Here is a 17,838-nt window from a genome sequence, read left to right as displayed (position 1 = left end):
AGTGGAAAAAAACCCAAAAACCCCAAACATTTGCCATTCCCGTACTCTGTAATTTTTTAACTTCTGTCATGAAGTGAGCGGCACTGGCCCATGCCTGTTGAAATTAAGCTGCAGCAGCATAGCCACACATCTTCACAGAGCTGCTTGTTCAAGAGTCAATTCTGGTCCTCAGGTCCTTGCTTTCCACGAGAAGCACATGAGGTACATGAAGTGCACTCTGTTTAATGTAACCTAGAAAACATGTTTCATAATCCCAGGAAATAATTTCAACAACGAAGACAATGGTTTCCCTACTGTCTTCAAGAGTAGTTTGAGGGGGTTCTTTTCTTCCCTTTTCAACCTCTGGTTAGGATTTTTTTTAAAGACTGTTGGTTTTGTAGAATTTAAGTGTTATGTTAGCACTTGTCAGCTAAGATGTCCAGTTAGCTAATCTACTCCAAAGTGATGCAGACAAGGTGTGCTGTAGTTGAACTTGTGAGCTTGCTGCTAAATAGAGCTGTGGATGCTAAGATTTTAAAGATGGATTTAAAGGGAAGCCTGATAAACGTATGAGTGAGAATTTTTTGGAAGACCAGTAAATCCATGAAATGGTACCTATCCCACAAAGTTCCTGATTTGCATCTTTGGAGTTTGGGAAGATTAAGAAATATGATGTATGATTTCCCCAATGTTAAATTCTTCCCATTGCATCCGCTTCTGCTGCTGCTGAAGAGATGACACCACGCCAGGTGAAACTCTGTCTCAGCTGGGTACGCACCCTTCCAAACCTCGCCCACACGTTAATAAATAACAAGCTGTGCTGATCTGTACCTGCTCCGAGAGGATGTTTTCACTGAAGTAACTGGACATAGAGCATATTCAATTCAGTGAACTTACATGATAGATTTTGTAAATTATAATTATTATTTGACCAGTAAATGAGATCCTAACTCTCCTCTTTGATTTGGAGTAAAGGTATTAAATAAAGGCCCAATGCTTGCATGGCATGTAGAGATGATTGTGAATGTGACACACATTTTGATTTTTAAATGAGTAAAAACACTACAAGCAATGAAGAAAAGGGATAACTAAACGTTCTTCCATCAAATAAGTGTCGAGACTTAAGTCAAGCTGGAAGAGGTCTCTGGAAGACATCTGGTCCCTACTCAAAGCCATCCTCAGAGTTCATTCATGTTGCTCAGTCCAGTCCAGACCTGATTATCTCCATGGCTGACAGCTCCCTGGGCAACCTATTCCAAATTTTGATTCTCTTTTGTGAAATGGTAGATTAAAATGCTTCATAAATGCATGTTGCTATGTTAAACATTTGTATCCGTGTAACCACAGTTCATTCTCATTTCATGCACTACTGCCTAATATTTTAGGCTCAGGTTCCTTTTGGATTCAAGCAGCACAATATTAAGCAAGGCCATGACTATTTTATTACGGGCTGTAATGGTAACCATTGAACATATAAGGATTTTAAGGACCTTCTGTTTTAGAAGACAGACTTATTTTGTGATTAGACTGCTCTGACTACATCTTTCCTTGCACATTCCTTCCTCTCCTTCTCTGTAGCTGCAGCCCTGCCTTGTGTTCGCCTCTTGCTCTGCCCTGCAGTCTCACACATAATACTCCATTTCTCTGTCAGCTTGTGTGTCCTGTCTTCATCTTCTATTCCCTTATCCCCAGCACTTCTCTTCACAAGCACCTCCCTGAAACTTTCTTAACATCTTCTCTACATGTTGCAGATCAGAATGTTTCCTCCTCTATACGGACATGGTGCCAAGAGAGGAATAAATGCACAGTTTCACTTCTTCCTGAGCCAGTGCCCAGAACCACAACGCTCCTCACTATCAGAAGTTGCTGAATGACAGTATGGTGCTAAAGTCACACAATTCTATTAGTAAAAATGCAATCTGCTCATATTTTGGCCAAAAAGCTTCAAAAAAAATCTGCTATGTGAAAACAATGATTTTCAGAAGCTCATAAACTGGATCAATTCTGTGAAAATTTTTCATTGAGAGAGCAAGTTCTCTTGCCAGTTTGTAAATTTCTGCATGAAAGCATAAAGATCCTTGGCTAAAATCCCTTTCTCCACTCTGAAACAAACTGTTCTGAACAGAAACTATCTAGTCTGTTTCTGTGAAAAGGAAACAGCTCACTGCAGACACAGAATAAATAACATCAGTAGACTCCACTCCAATTTCACTCTCCCTTGCCTTTTTAAATATAAAATGTATCTTACTACATAACATCTAGAAATACTGTAACAATTAGAGAAGAGATTTCTTCAACATGCATGTTCTCCTTCTCTAACTACAAACTGAAGATGCTGAGAACCTTACACCAATGGAAAGCTTAAAAAAGGAGCCATTATATCTTCCGATCCTCAGCACAAAATCTTCATTTGATTCAGATCCACAAAAATAGGACAAGGTATCAGCAGGACCACCAGGACCCACGATTTGAGGAGCTCTGCAGCTTTTGCCGTGTGAATTAAGAAGCGATTAGAATGTGTTCCGTCCCCTTTCTCTTTTAAAGCAGAGAATGCGATGGAAGAGTTGTCAGCACTTGAAACAGCTTTAAAATTGTAAAGCAGAGTTTACAAAACCTTCCAAATAGCAAACATAAGCAAATATGAAAGAGGAAAGAAAAGAAAATTAGCAAATATGCACTAGGTGTGTAAGAAATAGTAAGCATTGCTGGCCTTCAATGCATGTCCTTAATACATCGTTTTAAGTCCATTTTCCCAAAACTGAGATGAGTAGCTAACTATTGGTGTCCAAAGCCACCTCCAAAACATTTTAATTTGTAAACAAAGCATTTTGTTATATTATTAGCAATACAACTCCTACATTATCAACAGTGTTAGTACTTCTTTATTACTAAAAACTTAGCTAAAAATCTTATCTACGAGCAAAATCCAAAGCAGGTATTTCCTTGACAAGACAGCTTCCTCTTGGAAGGAGAATTATACTGGCGGTATAAAAATAGTTGCTCTTATCCTTTTAGCATATGTTTAATAAATAATACTAACACACTAGTATTAGCTTCAAATTAATAACTTCTGATCGTGCACAGATTTTTAAAGTCTTCCTGGAACCACCAGCCACAAGGTCATAACACACTGCAATAGTAATGCAAGAGCACAAACAAGTGTGCAGTTGTTTATCTGATAAGACCACACTATTTTGCATTCATATATTTTACAGTAGAAACTTAAGATCATAGAGATCGTAGAACTTAAGAGCACTGATCTATGAGGCAACACTCGCCTGATTTACACCAGAAAGCAACCCACAATGTCTGCCTCTAGGAAATTCACTTCAACTTCTTGCATTTAAAGTTAAATGATACAGGATCAGCATAGCAGGCAAATCACTTCCTTTCCACTCCCTCCCCACGTCTCCTGTTTTAAAAATGCTCTGTATTGGACAGAGGTCATGTGAAACCTACCTCAAGACAAGGACATTTGCTCATTTGAGTAGAGAACAGGGTCACACAGGACTTGCTGGATTCAACACTACATAATCTAAGGGTTAATTAAAAAAATAATCTACCATTGTTCTTTTAGCACATGAAACAATAGAGCCATTCTGATAACAACAAAGTTTTGAACTTAAGGACTACCACTCTCAGTCAAACTTCTGTAAACCAAAGTTTAAGGATTTAGGGAATTCATTCACTTATTCTATGCAGTGATAAAAAAAAATCCTAAATGTAGGCTACTGATATTGCCCTTTACATCACCAATGCAGAGCTGCTGCTTTTCATCAGGGCATGATATTTAATTTTATGTTTGAGTAGGCAGGAATACATTGAGAGCTATAAAACCTAAATGCCAATCTACTTTTTTGAACAACAGAATGTTCACAATTTCATAATTCTTTTTAGTTTAAATATACATCACCTTAAATGGAAGAAGTAGAATTATAATCAGTTAGAAAAAGCTTATAAATGGTAACAAGTTCTGTGCAAAAATATTAAGGGTTTAAATAGATTCCTAAAACTCAACGCACCTCGGTAAACAGCCAGGATATGAAAAGTGGTTCTGCAGCCCTCAGAAAAATTGTTAAGTAAGTGAACCAGTTAAAAGCAAACTGCTCACTTAATTTGGTAACGCTAAATATATTATACATGCATTCCTCTACTGCTAATAATTTCTGTCATACACTTACAATGTTCTCAGTGACAAAAGAATTCATTTATCTTCATCAGTGCTTGTGGCACAGAAGCTTTCTTAATTACTGGATCCAGTTCTTAACCACGTGACTGAAATTATCAGGCATTATTTATTCGACTTCAACAGGTCAGACGATTAAAAGTTGAAGCCCCATCTTTCGACAGAAACGACAGCCTGCCTAGAAAGCGACTGCTAGTAATTTAGAGCTAGCAATGACAAACTGGCAAGAATCACGCTGTATTTTTTTTCCTGTACATGTAGATCTCAGAGGCATCACTAAGGAAAATATAAACAGTTAACATGAAGCCCTCAAAGGCATTCCACTTATGTTTAATTAGCAAGGAGAAAAAAAGACTGCTTAAAAATCATCCTGTCCCCTAAATTAGACAGAATAGTTAAAACTCATCTTGGCTCTCGGTGAGGGCTCTGCAATTTCAGTAAAAGCTGTATTGAATTCCATTCAAAAGCACATGTTATTATTTAGTTTTGTTGTTAACACTGACTACTACAGGCAATTTTATCAAGGTCTGGTCAGCAACGAGTATTCCAGCTCCAGCTCTGCCAGATCAGCCACACAGAGCACTCAGTTTTCACAGATGGACAACGAACTCCACAAATCCTCCTCAAGAGCAATGCAGGTTATGCCACTCTGGATACACTATACAGACAGGACCCCTGTGAGATCCCAGCAAAGTTTATGATCACAAGCTAAATAAGAGTTTGCTCCGAGTACTGGACTAGAGAAGGTACAATTGTGCTTATGTCTGATGATAGCACAGATGTCAAACAGCACATTAAAACCTTGCTCCAAACACTTCTCAAAAAAAGACAAAAATGCACTCTATCTGCTCATAGTTTCTGCTCTTTCAGCTCTACATGAGCCTGCAAATCAAAGGTGATGAAAGACAGATGCACCCAAACTCTCCACTACTGTTAAAAACAAATACTTAGCTTATTCTTTTTTACTGTTGACCTTTACTGGCTGTAAGGTTTCACTCATTATTTTATTGCTTCTAGAAGAACTACAGTTGGAAACAGTTTATTCATCTTTTTAATCATGAGGGGACTTTTTACTGTCTTTCGGTTTTATTTCCTGCTTAAATGCAAGCAATGTCATCTATCCAATTTTCCTACTTTTTAAAGTTTTTCTCCTTATTGAGTAAAAAAGAAAAACAGTAGTAATTCTCCTCTTGCAATTTTAAGCAGATTTCAAAATCCCTCATTTCCAAAAGGAAACCAAAAGTTCTCAAAGAACTGAGGTCCTCCCTTCCCTTTCTTGCCCAATAAAAGGTGTCATTTTAGCATGGTAAAATTTTCTCCCAAGTTTCAGTCAGTTTGTTTTATTTTAAGAAAAAACTGAGACCAATGTAGCTACCCACATGTTTAAAACTCTGACCCTATTTTAGCATAGCAATAATTTCCATGATGTGCTTAGATTCATTAAGAAATACTTTCCTAAGAATACAAGATAGGAAGAAACCTTTCAAAGAGCCTTTTAAAACCTTCATTGGCTATGGGATTCTATTTTGTTCTTTAAATATAAGCCAAACTTTATTAAACACACAATTTTTAACCAGCTTTGAAGAGACGAGTATACCCATCCTATAGCAAACACTCTTCTTGTATAAGACCAATAGCTACATTTGCATAGGAAACAGACTCTGGTAAGGTTATTCTTAAAAAGAAGAAATGTTAAGGCCTTCTTGCAATTACTGCTTTTCAAAACCCCTGAAGTATATTTTTGCTCAACTGTTACTATTTTATGTATTTATATAAACAATATGAACCAGTGCTAACAACACACGAAGCTGTCTGGGTACAAAGATTAAGTACATGGATGACTCAAAGCATCTGATTTACTGCTGTCCATCAGAATACAAGGAAATTCTGTAAAATCTGTAATACATGGCTCCAGAAGACTCTCTTCACTGCTTTTTAACAGGACCCAACTGCTAAATATTTAGGTGTGTGTTCCATGTAGTTAAAGTAATATCTGGCAGCATGATTAAGTTAACAGAGTACGACTGGAGCATTAGCTGATTAAACTGGTAAATCACAGGGAGGCAAACCTTCACAGCTCAACGTAAAACTATGAAAAGCTGACCATATTAATTAAATGGGTGTCTCTCTCTGAACTTCAGTGTATTCTGGATCAAGCACAAATATCATGGTTAAAAAGGTAGTTTGAGAAATGTGTATTTCTCAACTGACACTGTCTCATGAAATCTGGAAAACTGAATGCAAAAGTATAAATCAAAGGTAAGTTTATTTCACTTTTCTGATTAGAAACAGTAAAAATATTATGGAAACTACGTTATATATCATAAGAATTTTGGCAGGTTTTGTTAACTATCCAGAAGAATTACTAAAGCACATTAAGAGGAATTCACCTAAAGCTTCAGCAAACTGACGCTCGCTAAACACCACTAGGAACGTTTTCTGACTCAACAGACACACAAAATGTCTGTTACCCATTAATACACAAAATCAGAAACATGAAAATGAAATTAACTTTGGAAGGACACATCCAAAATGCCACTTCAAACAAGACGAAGGAAAAAAAAGAAAAAGCAGCAGTGTGTAGAGCACTAAAGAGCACCGTAAGCAGCACTCGTATGCCAACTCATAACCTGAAGAGAAAGAAATAAGACCATGAAAGTTCAGGCTAAGAGTCAAGTTCAGTTTAGAGCAGTAACCTTTATACTATAGGATAACTTCAAGGGAGTTGTGTTTTTGGTGGGGTTTTCTTTGTTAGGTTTTTTTTGTTTGGTTTGGTTTGTGTTTTTTTTTTTACTTTGAACAGGTAAAAAAAGCACTGATCTCTAGAGGAAAAAAAAAGGAAAATGCAGAGAAAGGGGCTAATTAAAAGAACATTCATTTCTGCTCCATACACATGAAAATATACATATGTATATGAGACATTTAAATGTGGAGACACACGTCAGTTAATATTTCCATTACTGCAAAAAGAGCACGGATTTAAAAAATAAAAATGAGACTGTAGCTAAGATTTCCATTTCAAGTCCTGACTGACATACTTAACACTGGAAATTACACTTTACAAGTATACCCAAGAACTAGGTTAGTGCTGGAGTCATTAGACGTGCCACCTAGTGAAGCCCTGGAAGCGCTCTCACATCTAATGCCTTCTGAAAGCTCCTTACCCCGAGGTATCCACTCAGCCTGACCCAGCTGAGTCTGCAAAATTTTTAAGAGGGCAGATTAAATGGATGTGAATGAAGACTACAAAGTGCTTAGAATACAAATTATCCAATAAGCACTTCACTTTTGATATGTGTGATATCTATAAGAATATGCACTCGCTAACATGTTCATTGAGGTTCCAGTTTTGACCTGAACAGTTTATCATGCACACTGTATTGAAGATACATACCAAAATTTATGAAGGCAGCATTTATAACAGCAGATAAACTTAACCTGGAGTCAGAACCGATCACAACACTAGATGAAAGATACTTTGGTCTTGTCTATGCTTCAAAGTAAGCATAAAATATTTTAGGATACGAATTTAAATTAATTCCTTTCAAAAGGACAGTCCTACAATGATTTTATCTGAAGAGAAAACAAAGCATTCTTGTTCCTGAATGAGAGTCCACACACGGACTTAATCAGGAAGAATTCTGTGTAGGCAGCGGAGGAGAACATTTTATTATCAGTAAGCAGTTTTCATTTTACTCAAGGATTTACAGTCTGAAGAGAAGTAAGAAGACATTTTAATCTACTTACCCGATTTTTGTTTTCTCTTTAATTTTGGATGAGGAACCAGTTTTCGGTTTTTTGCTCTCCTTGTCCTTTGGTTTAGATTTTACTTTCCTACCCTTCTTTTCCTCTTTTCCTTCAGCTGAAACACTGGGGAAGTTTTCAGGGCTCATTACTCGTGGAATGTTTCTCTCTCCTCTCTCTTTTGCTTTTGCAATCGCTTCAGATATTATGCGATTTGCCTTCTCTTGTTTACTTTCCGAGTCTGCTTTTTTCTTCTGCTTCTTCTCAGGCATGGCCCTCACCTGGGTGTTCTGTGACTTAGTATATGATCCTGAACCATCAGTCTTCTTGGAGGAAGGAGGCTGTAGCAAGAGACAGAGTAAATAAAATCCCCTTATTTTAAGAATATCAACATTTCTTGAAAGAAAAAGTGCAAAGGTTTTTGATCAGGATATGCATTAAAAAAACCCACAACAAAACAACAACTGTCAGGGACTCAAGCAGGAATTCTGCTTAGACCACAGAATGGGGTGGGTTTCAGAACAACTACATCAATTGTGGGCTTTAAACAACCAATTCAGGTACCGAAAAATCAGTAAAAACAATCTTCCTAAAATTCTCTCAGCCTTCTTTCCACCTATGTAGAGACACCAATCCTTAACCTTTCAAGAATTCCCATACATTTGACACACAATTCCAGTATCTCCAATAAATACGCTCACAAAATCTGAAAAAGCAAACAACTCCCGAAGGCAACAGCATCAGAATTTCACCTTTAGTGAGATACGAGGACCACAGATGCCTTAAAGCAGACGAAAGATCTACAAGACCAACTCAGCGCTAAACGGAACAGATGCTCAAACAAAATTAAGATTAAAAACCAGACAAAAGATAAACCCAAAACTACTGAGCTCTACATTCATAAAAAGATCAGAAAGCAGTATTTCTTTTATTTAGCTCAACATAAGGTCAGTGTCTTAGGTAGAAAATGTAACTTGTTTTTATTTTCAGGCTTTTAATCGCTCTTTCATCGACACAGAATTGTTTACACTGCAAATGCAATATTCGGATTATCAGCCTCTCTAAGCAGGCTAGAAGACATGTTTTTGCTTTCCTCTCCTCCCCTCCCCCCTTCCCCTTTGAGGAAGGGACAGAATTTCGTATTCAAACAGACAAAAAAACCAGCAGATAACAGTTATGGTACATTCTCACCCGTAAATGCGCCTCTGCCTACAGCATGAAGAAAAGCCACCAGGAATTTCCCAACACATTTTCTGGGCAAATCCAGTGCAGTTCACTGGATGCATTTTCTCTAGGTGCCTGAGCAGAGGCTGAGCAGCAGCGCTGCAGCAGCGGGTGGGCGGCAGGGCTGGGGATCCCTCTCCAAAATGCCACCTTAAGGCCTACAGGCTACAACAAATAACCAAGACCCGAGAAAACAGCAACAAGCTCAAGATGGCGATGCAGCACGGCTCCCGCAGCAGCAGCCAGTAATAAGGAAGGTTATTCAATCCCATTAGCCTTTTAGCCCAAAGAACCCCTCCTCCTCCCACTCATTCAGGCTTTCACTTACCCTTCCTCTTGGCCTCTTCACTGAAGACATTTTTGGCGTCAGACAAAGGCTTGCCCACTGCTTTTTCAGCACCCCAGGCAGTGCTCAAGAGAAAAGCATTGAAAGAAGATTGCTAAATGGCCTATTTAGGTTATTCAATCCCATTAGCCTTTTAGCCCAAAGAACCCCTCCTCCTCCCACTCATTCAGGCTTTCACTTACCCTTCCTCTTGGCCTCTTCACTGAAGACATTTTTGGCGTCAGACAAAGGCTTGCCCACTGCTTTTTCAGCACCCCAGGCAGTGCTCAAGAGAAAAGCATTGAAAGAAGATTGCTAAATGGCCTATTTAGCGAGCCGCAGCCAAGATATGCACAACCCTCCACAAACACACATAGCGATTTATCAACATCTCCCCCCCGCAGCCAGCGGACATCCACAGCCTCGCAGCTCCAGCTAGGCCAGGGCCGCCCGCCTCTCCGCCGAGCGGGGCTTCCACCCCGGCGGTAGTCAGATAGCCAGATTCCAACAAAGCACAGAAAGAAATGAATGCACAAAGCATCAAAATGCATCAGCATGAATATTAGAGATGTCGTTAAAAACCCCGGCTCCCTCTGCGGAAGTAGGCCAGCAGATGGTGCTGCCCGTCATGAATCCAGCGGCTCCGCAGTTTAACCCCCGCCGGGCCGCCCGGCCCCGCCGCGGCACCCGCCTTAACCCTCACGGCCCCACCGGGGCACCCGCCCTAACCCTCATGGCCCTCGCCTTAACCCTCAGGGCCGCGCCCGGCGGCAGCGGAGAGCTCCGGGCCGTTTGCTGTCCCCGGCCTTCGCACTTCTCATCGAAACGGGGCTAGGGGGCACAGGGGACAGAGACTGAAACCTCAGCCTGTGGCCTCAAATGTATTTTGTTCTCCAAGATACTTTTTTTGAATTATTTATTTATTACATTGAATTCATCACTATAAGCTAGCTACAGTGCCTGTATAACCATTTGCTTACATACTTTCCTGCCTCCCACAGAAAATGGAATAACTCCTTAACCCGATTTGTCCTCCGCTACCTGCCCAGGCCTACGGGACACTGTGCAGTGAAAAATCCCCTCAGCCACAGGGGACACAGCTGTACCTACAGCAAACTCCTCGTCCCAAGGTTGTTCTAAAGTGCTATTCTAAAAGATCAGACAAGTTTTTAAGTATGTATTGTCAACACATCAAATAAGACAAAAAAGAAGATATGATCGGATTTTTGAAGGGTTATTAAAAAAACAAGAAGCTTTGGACAGCACAGGTCCATCCTTGCCATACCCCTTATTCTCAGAAGCCCATTAAAGAAGAATGAATAAATATTAAGATTTGATTTCTGTTTTGCTTAATATATATTTACTTTTACTTTGTGATGCATATGTGTTTTTCACAGAAAATTTAAAATACTGCAAGGATTTTAAGATTGTTAAGACTAGGCCTTACACTTAATCAGAATTTCATTTCTGTTTAAGTTCACTGTCAACTGAAAACAGTAGTGGTACCAGTACATTAAATTCTTTTCTTAACAATGCTACTTAAATTCAAAGATATTTCTGTAAATATGCAGCTTAATCACAAGCACAATTATTAAATTTTAATTTTCCTTTTGAGAACTCTAGCCAAGATACTTCTAAAGTATAGCTACAATATCTGTAACAGTGATTTATCTTTTAGGGTTATTATTTCATAGCTCACTAAAAATGCTAAGTACTGTGCTATTTTGCATTTTGAGATCACCTAAACACAAGGGTATCCCTAATGTACCCTTGGTATAATTTCAGCTCTGAGCCAGATGCTACTAAAGCCAGGCTAGAGCATTTTCAAAAGAAGTTGGTATGTTCTTCAACATTCCTGGGCAAGGAAACAAAACAAAAGCAAACAAAAAATGGCTAACAATTAAGCGTGCAATATAAAAATGGTGGCTTTTTCATCTCTCTTTTGCAATAATCTTCCTAGATATTATATTACTTTTAAAACAAAGTTTCTTATGTGGCAGTTCCTCAGAGTGGCTTCCCAAGTTACTCCTCAGTAACTTCTACAACTTTCTTACTGTAGAATTGTGAGTATGCTGGACGAGGCTACTCTGTGTTTTAATTCCTCGGTGTGAGCTTCTGCTTCTTGCTCTATGCTATTGCTTCTGTTCGTAGGTTGTCTCCTGCACTGCACAAACAGTGGGCTGCCTGTTAGAAAACATTTTTTTCATTTTGCTAAGAGAATTCTAACTATATGGGAATGACATTCGTGAAGATGCAAGAAGGCACCAGCCAGCCATTCTAAACTAAATAAAGCTGCAATGAAATCTTCGCCAAGGAAGTCACCATTGTAACCAAAAAAATCCAAAACCAAACCCCAAAGAAACTAAACAAACCCCAAACTGGAAAGCAACACAAATGTTTCAAGATGAGAACAACCAGAAACATGCTTGAGCTACAGAGGACGGTACCTGCGTGTACTTCACAACCAACGCAACAAAAAAATCACCTAATTCAGCAGAGGTCTTCTATTCTGATAATCATTTCATGCTTCTAAAAAATGTGGGGCTATAAATAAACAGCTAGAAATAATCACACACACCGAAAGCAATTTCAAAAGCTACAGAACAGCTACAACATAAGGGACAAAGCCTTTTGCCAAGCCAAAAATACTCTTCCTCCTCCTCACAGAGAGGAGACACAGATCAAACATCCTAAAGGAGCATATCCTTTTGCCAACGGCTTACAGACATACTCCATCTATCAGCACTAAGAAAGAAATTCTTAACTGACAAATGTACAGGAGAACGTGGAAAGGAAAACCCCGAGGCAACCCTGAATTTAAAAATGGGAGATTATCTTTGGAAAAACATGTTTTTACTTTCCATTGTTGCAAAGATAATCACTCAAATATAAGCGAAGGTAAAGCAATGCAATGCTGCCTTGCCTCTGCACAGAGAGAGCTCCAGGGTATCTGCTGCTGCTAACAGCTTTGCCAGGCAGCAGCCAGGAGCAGTGAACAAGCCTCCCGTCGCTTCCCCACTGCTTTCTGCAATCCTGTGGGCAGCAGGGGAACTGGTAGGAACCGTGTCAAATTTAAGCTGCTGCTGCTGCCTGCAAAAGCCATTAATAGCAGCAGGTATAGGCTGTACTGCTGTTCACACGGAAAAGCCAGTCACAAAAAATCCTAAGGCTGGAACAGAGAAGACAAACAGCTGCGGATTTCCCCACATGTGCCCTGATGCACAGCAGCCAGTGGAATATCTTCTCCTCGGCAGTATTCAAAAGAAGTTAACGTGCTGTCTTGCAGGAATATAAGGTACACCACACACGTCTGGATATCTAACGTAAAAGCAATCAAGTTACAAGACAATACTGAGAGAGAGGATCACAACAGCAGTCTTCCCAGCGGCCAGCAGTACTCTGCTGAGTAGGCCTTTCATAGAAGGGCATTCCTCCAACATCTTCTTGTGGGCTGCATAGGACATTCACTGTGAAGGCCTTCACTGGCCTAACAGTACTTCCCACAGCAAGGACAAATCACTCTCCTCAATGCTTACAGACACTGCTTTTTCCCTTCAAGGCCTAAACCCATTTTAATTTGCTCCATAACAACTAATAGCTTGCATGCTCTGCATATCACTACAAAGGAAGCCCCAAGAGGAAAGTGAGTTTAACACAGAAAAAGCTTCTGCCTCCTAGAAAAGCCTCCCAAACCCTGCCTTGTCTGTTCCACAAGTAAAACATTGCTTTTTCACACCTTTCTTACAGTAGGTGTGGCCATTCATGAGAGAGGAGCATTACTTTCAATTCTGTGTGTGAGCCACATGTTTAAGTATCTCTCCTGAGTTGCATCCATTCTTCATATACTCTGAGGACTGCTAATGCCTTTCTCTGGAATTTTAATGAGTCACACATTCGTGATTTAATTATATAAAGCACTTTCTAAAATAATGATTTTCACTTGTGGATCTACTCACCCAAGTGCTAGCTACCACTAAGTCATGGCCCCAACCAGCCCAACTGTAGAAAGCTAAGGTTCTACATTTGCAATGCCTTGAACGATTCTGTTACTTCCACTGGTAGCAGTACACACCTGCAGGAAGATGCACACACCAAGTACCGTATGCCTCGAGAGCACAACAACGAGTTCTTGCTGGGCTGCCAGGTCCTTAGGAAAATCAAAATAACTTTGACATCAACTGCACTGAAAACAGCTAAAATTAGCCACCTGGAAACACGATCTTCATGCGTTACCACATCATCTTTGGCCATGTTCACTACTAAACAAGGAATCCCTTTGTGCACGTCAAGTCACCTCAACAGCACCAATATCACAACCATAGTACAAATGAATTAATCTCATCACTGACGATAATCAATAGTTTGGAGGTTCTGTCCAAAGCAGCTTCTCATTTTTTCATATTATAACAACATCAATTTGAAAACTACACTTGCTTTTAAGTTGCTACATGGAAACTTAACGGAATAACCATCATTTGAATTACAAAGTTATATCTAGGAAGGCAACTCTGGAAAATAGGCATGAACTCAACTCAGTGACTGCTGAATTCCATTCTGGTACTCTGAACTTCTGTGAACTGCATAGATAACTCTTACAGTAATTTTAATAGTGGTTTTATACTCAAAAAGCCCATCTATTAAAAAAAAAGATACGAGCTCACAGACTTTACAGAGTCAATCTGTAGAAGTTATTTCTTACAACATGAATGTGTGTCACCTCACTTAATCCCAGCAAAAGAAGTGGTTCTCTTTAGATGACACACTCAAGGAAGATTTCCATGGTTAATGGGGCTACTTCAGCACAACTGATGGGAAGATCACCTAAACATGCAATAGTGTTTCTTTTCTTCAGAAAAGTGCCTTTTTCCTCTCTTCAGAGTTCCTTCTGAACCACTCTCTATTTTCTTGCTCAACAGTTGGCCCAAGCCATCTGTTGGGATTGCTCTACAAAGCCAAGAGCAGTGGCAAACCAAAGTCCATGGGGTTCTACCGTGTTTCCACTTTCTTTGGTGCACATATGCAACTATTAAGAGAGCAAATGAAGCACTCCAAGATGTGGTTCTCTCAGTATGCTGATAATCTTCCTTCTCTTTCTTGGTTACTATCATTGCTGATGTATATCTCTGTGTTTAAGGGATAATGAATCTCTAGACAAATGTGTGAAACCTAACCCAACTTAAAATAGACATGTTACAGATAGATTAAAACAAACAAAAAAAGATACAGGGGGGAAAACCCCTACCTTTTCCATCTTCCACATTCGTTATCTGTAATGTTGATAAATGAATGGCTAACAACTACAGCAACATGGCCAGGCAACAGTTTCTATCTGTATAATATTCAATTCAGAACATGAATTTGATTTCTGTGATTCATACCTCACAAGGCTTTTAACACCAAGCTTATGACCAAATTTTAAATTTACGTGGAAATGAAAACATTGATGTAAAGGTCAGCAACCTTAAACTAGTCATGTTTCCAAGATGAAATAAGCACCTGTTTTGCATGTCATACACTGTGCATAGGGTGCTGCTTCTCATCTAAATGCTACAGAACCCAGTAATAATGTCACTGGCCATGTTTCACCACTCCTATAGCTAAGATACCATAGCTGTCATTACTAGCAGCTTCTTAACCAGCAAGTCTCTGATTCACCGTGTCATTCACAAGGAGAAAACCAAGCCACTGCCTGATGTCACCAGATGCTGCTAACCTGGGCACGCAGCGAAGGCAGCATCGCACACTAGAGAATGAGCCTACGACACATCAGCTTCCACTGGGAGATTTTGTTTGAAAATAGCTTTTTGGGGCTCACTGTCAAATATCATTAGCTTGTTTTCCTGAATATTTAGTAGTGCTATGAAAATTATGTGCAACTTCAACTGTAATTCTTAAAAGAGGCACTATGTTATGGAGCATATTAAATTGGGAGGAAATGAAAGAAATTGAGAAGTTCATGCTGCTTTCTCTGCCAAGCTCCATCATTGGATGCTTGTCAGTTTTCAGTGGCTTGGTGTTCTGTGCCCGACGTGAATCCACTGCTCTTTGGTTCCAGTCTGCAATGGTGAAGGCGGCTATTTGGAAAATGGCACACAGCACCAATAAAACCGACCACCTCAGCAAAACCTCTCAGGCACTGCTTTCCACACACAGAACAAGTAACACCGAGTACTTGTACTGATCAAGCCTGATGCAGTGCGTATCTTTTGTTCCTCCCATGGTGTGGGCTCCCCACTAGAAGTCCCACCATACTTGACATGAGAAAACTGTGGGCTCCAATATATGGAGAAAGAAAAAAGCATTGAACATTTCCAAATCAACTGGCACTGTGGATGGGCAACAGATTTGAGTTACTAGGCTCAGACCAGTTATAGAATCATGCCATGCCTCCACAGATTCCCTAAAGCCTTTAACACCTACTCCAAGAGTCAAAATGTTTCAGAAAAAAAGCTCCACTACTGTTTCTTTCTTGCACTCTTGACCAGCCTTACCTGACAGTATCCACAACTATCTGACTCCTTAAAGAAAAAACAAAGAAAAAAGAAAAAAAGAAAGAAAAAAGAAAAAAGAAGAAAAAAGAAAAAAAGAAAGAAAAAAGAAAAAAAAAGAAAGAAAAAAGAAAAAAGAAAGAAAAGAAAAAAAAGAGTTGATTTAACGGAATGCTCTATAAAAGGAAAGTCAGGTTTCAGTTCACTGTTTGAAACAAGTCCTGTGCAAGCATCTGGAAATAAATCTGTAAGATACATTGCCAAATACTTACAGGTAGGAAAATAACACAGATTTTTCTGATTTAAAAAGACTCGTCATTAGAGTGTAAAACCCCAAGACAGAGCCCTACAACTACACACTGATCCACTGAAATCTCACCTCAGCAAAGACCTCTCAGAAGGTTCAGGTAAGAGTTGGCCACAACAGGAAAACTTTTATTCAACAGGTAAAGCCAGACGGCTTCTGTAACCACGGGCAGTGGAATGCTGCAAGGTAGCAAGAGAGACCAGCTCTCCCCAGTGCTCCTTAATGACTTTCACACTCCAGAAAGACATCACACTACCTGAAACCACACTGATTTCTAGCCTTTTGTCACTTAGGAAATGCTGCTTGAAATAATCTCTCACACCAGCAAGTGGTGCTTCAAGAACCTGCTGAGTGACAGCACTGGAGAAAATCAGAGTGAGCTCTTAGCTTCATTTCTGTAGGAAAGCCTCACAAGATTAAATTTAGTTTATTTTTGCATTACCTTTTAAATCCAAAGTACGGGGACTCCCTGAACAGATATAAAATATAAAGTACAGTGAGGCATACTAAAAATAATTTTTACTATATTTAAAAATCTAAGTTTTCTTTAGACCAAACTCCTGAAACACAGATTTTTTTGAATGCCTCATTTCAAAAAGGAAGAAAACTTCCTAAACTTGTGTTTTCCCTTCAAAAAATAGTACAAGAGGAAGATACTTTATTTCCTAACATTAAGATTGATAAAGGGAAAACAAAACCACCTCACAAAACGGAAGTAAACAACAGGAAATCCCTAAAGGACTTCTGGCTGGAGTAAGTTTGGGGTTTGTCCTGCTTCTCCAAGGTAAGTCCTCATTTCAGACATTTTCCTGGGGTTATTTTTTGAGGCTTTGGAAAAAACAAAAACAATATACTAATCTTTATTATAAAATTGCAAGGACAGGCACCACAAAAAAATTAATACGCATCAAGAATTAACTATTCTATGACAGAACGGTTCAGTATCCCACCTTCCCAGTTTGCAAGTGTCAAGTACCTTGAAAACAGAACACAGCCACAAAAAGTACCAAGTAGAAGCTTACTGTGGGCAAGACTTTCTAGTCTCCCTGCTATTATCTGCTAAATTTCTACAAAGCAGATGCAGCAGCAACATGAATAAGAGGGCAGAGAAATGCCAGTCTCAGTGCTGTGAACCACATCACTGCTCTTCAGCTGCCTGCAGAGCTGTGAATGGTAAAGCGGCAAAGAGCACACCACAGACATCAGCGCATCTTCCTAATGCTCCTCAATCTAAACCATCCCCACGTCAACTAAAACCCAGGCCAGGCTACCAAACGCCACACATTTCTCAATTTCAAATAGCAGTGCAAGCAGCAGCCCATTTCCCTCCCAGTTGGATGCCTCACCACCAGACTCTTTATCACTCTTCCCTCTTCCAAGAAGTTCAATACAGAAAATTTAGAAGTTAGGATAATATATCCTGATGAGATTCCCTTCTGATTACTCAAGCCCATTTCAATTCTCTATGCATAACAAAACCAAAACAAAACAAAAGACAACTGCTGTAATAGTTTCTATTTCTAAGCATCCATTGCAGAAACTACCGCTTACTTTCTACACTTTGTTTTCCTTTTGCTATTCTAAA

At 39.4% G+C, this 17,838-nt stretch overlaps 1 protein-coding gene across 1 annotated transcript in view; it reads right to left on the bottom strand.

The window, feature by feature from the left end:
- CHD9 (chromodomain helicase DNA binding protein 9) overlaps nucleotides 1–17,838 on the bottom strand; it is a gene marked incomplete at its 3' end in the record, with an annotated part of 71,161 nt that overhangs the window by 39,627 nt on the left and 13,696 nt on the right. The window contains exon 2 of the mRNA XM_010183438.1: nucleotides 7,913–8,250. Coding sequence (XP_010181740.1) covers nucleotides 7,913–8,250 — 338 coding nt within the window. The remainder of the gene's footprint in view (nucleotides 1–7,912; nucleotides 8,251–17,838) is intronic.

The sequence above is a fragment of the Mesitornis unicolor genome, unplaced genomic scaffold, assembly GCF_000695765.1.
Source record: "Mesitornis unicolor isolate BGI_N332 unplaced genomic scaffold, ASM69576v1 scaffold36864, whole genome shotgun sequence".
NCBI classification, from domain to species: domain Eukaryota; kingdom Metazoa; phylum Chordata; class Aves; order Mesitornithiformes; family Mesitornithidae; genus Mesitornis; species Mesitornis unicolor.
Note: the sequence above shows the minus strand (reverse complement) of the source record. Positions and strands in the feature narration are given on the sequence as shown.